Source organism: Nicotiana tomentosiformis, chromosome 5 (assembly GCF_000390325.3).
Source record: "Nicotiana tomentosiformis chromosome 5, ASM39032v3, whole genome shotgun sequence".
NCBI classification, from domain to species: domain Eukaryota; kingdom Viridiplantae; phylum Streptophyta; class Magnoliopsida; order Solanales; family Solanaceae; genus Nicotiana; species Nicotiana tomentosiformis.
Genome location: NC_090816.1, coordinates 61,668,063 through 61,669,110, shown reverse-complemented (window position 1 = coordinate 61,669,110; position 1,048 = coordinate 61,668,063). Strand labels below are relative to the sequence as shown.

Genomic DNA, 1,048 nt, shown 5'->3' with positions numbered 1-1,048 from the left:
TGAATCTTAGTACAACCTTCCATCCACAGACCGACGGAAAGGAGGGGCATACTATTCAGACGCTTGAGGATATGTTGTGCGCTTGTGTTCTTGACTTCAAGGGTAGCTGGGATGATCATTTGCCACTCATAGAATCTGCCTACAATTATAGTTATCATGCTAGCATTCAGATGGCACCGTTCGAGGCTCTATATGGTAGGAGATGTAGATCTCCCACTAGGTGGTTCGAGATTGGGGAAGCAGAAGTGATAGGACCAGACCTCGTGCATCAGGACATGGAGAAGGTTAAGATCATTAAGGAACAATTGAAAACTACCCAGAGTCGTCAGAAGTCTTATTCGGATGTGCGTCGTAGGGACTTGGAGTTCAAAGAGGATGATTGGGTATTCTTGAAGGTTCCCCCATGAAGGGTTCTATGCAGTTTGGTAAGAAGGGAAGTTGAGTCTGAGGTATGTCAGGCCATACATAATCATTCAGAGGATTAGTCGGGTGGCTTACAAGCTTGAACTACTTCTAGAGATGTCTTTAGTGCACCCGTTGTTTCATGTATCCATGTGGAAGAAGGCAGTTGGAAACCCGTCGCTTATTGTTCCAGTTGAGACTATCGAGGTTAATGAAGAATTCACTTATGAAGAAATTCCAGTGGTCATTATTGAAAGGCAAGTCCGTAAGTTGAGAAATAAAGAGATTGCCTCCGTGAAAGTGCTATGGCAAAACAAACAGGTTGAAGAGGCTACCTAGGAGGCCGATGAAGAAATGAAGAAGAAGTATACTCATTTGTTTGAATAACTATGTATTTATGAAGTTGTGTTCCATGAAAATGTTAAGAGTTTACCTTCTATGAATTATGTTTCACTTGTACAGTTGATCTTAAGGGTGTTCCTTTTTGGTAATGTATTACTCATGAGGCCACGGTTGGTGTTATTTTCATGTTATGTTGTGTCGTTGGATTATGTATATGTTGTCAGATTTGGTTTCTGGGGTTGTCTGACAGGTGGATAGGCCTAGTTATAGGGGAAACTCTGCCAAAAGTTTTGGAGATTTTGTG

General features: G+C 41.9%; 1 protein-coding gene across 1 annotated transcript; it reads left to right on the top strand.

The window, feature by feature from the left end:
• The first annotated feature begins 275 nt into the window (after positions 1–275).
• LOC138892447 (uncharacterized) lies at positions 276–741 on the top strand. The gene is made up of 2 exons (XM_070176163.1): positions 276–383; positions 478–741. The coding sequence occupies exons 1-2, from the start codon at positions 276–278 to the stop codon at positions 739–741; spliced, it is 372 nt and encodes a 123-aa protein (XP_070032264.1).
• The last annotated feature ends 307 nt before the right edge of the window (positions 742–1,048 follow it).

Coding starts and splice junctions, on each gene's coding strand:
- LOC138892447 (XM_070176163.1), top strand. CDS start 276: ATGGAGAAGGTTAAGATCATTAAGGAACAATTGAAAACTACCCAGAGT. Junction 384..477: donor AGTTCAAAGAGGATGATTGG/GTATTCTTGAAG, acceptor ATAATCATTCAG/AGGATTAGTCGGGTGGCTTA.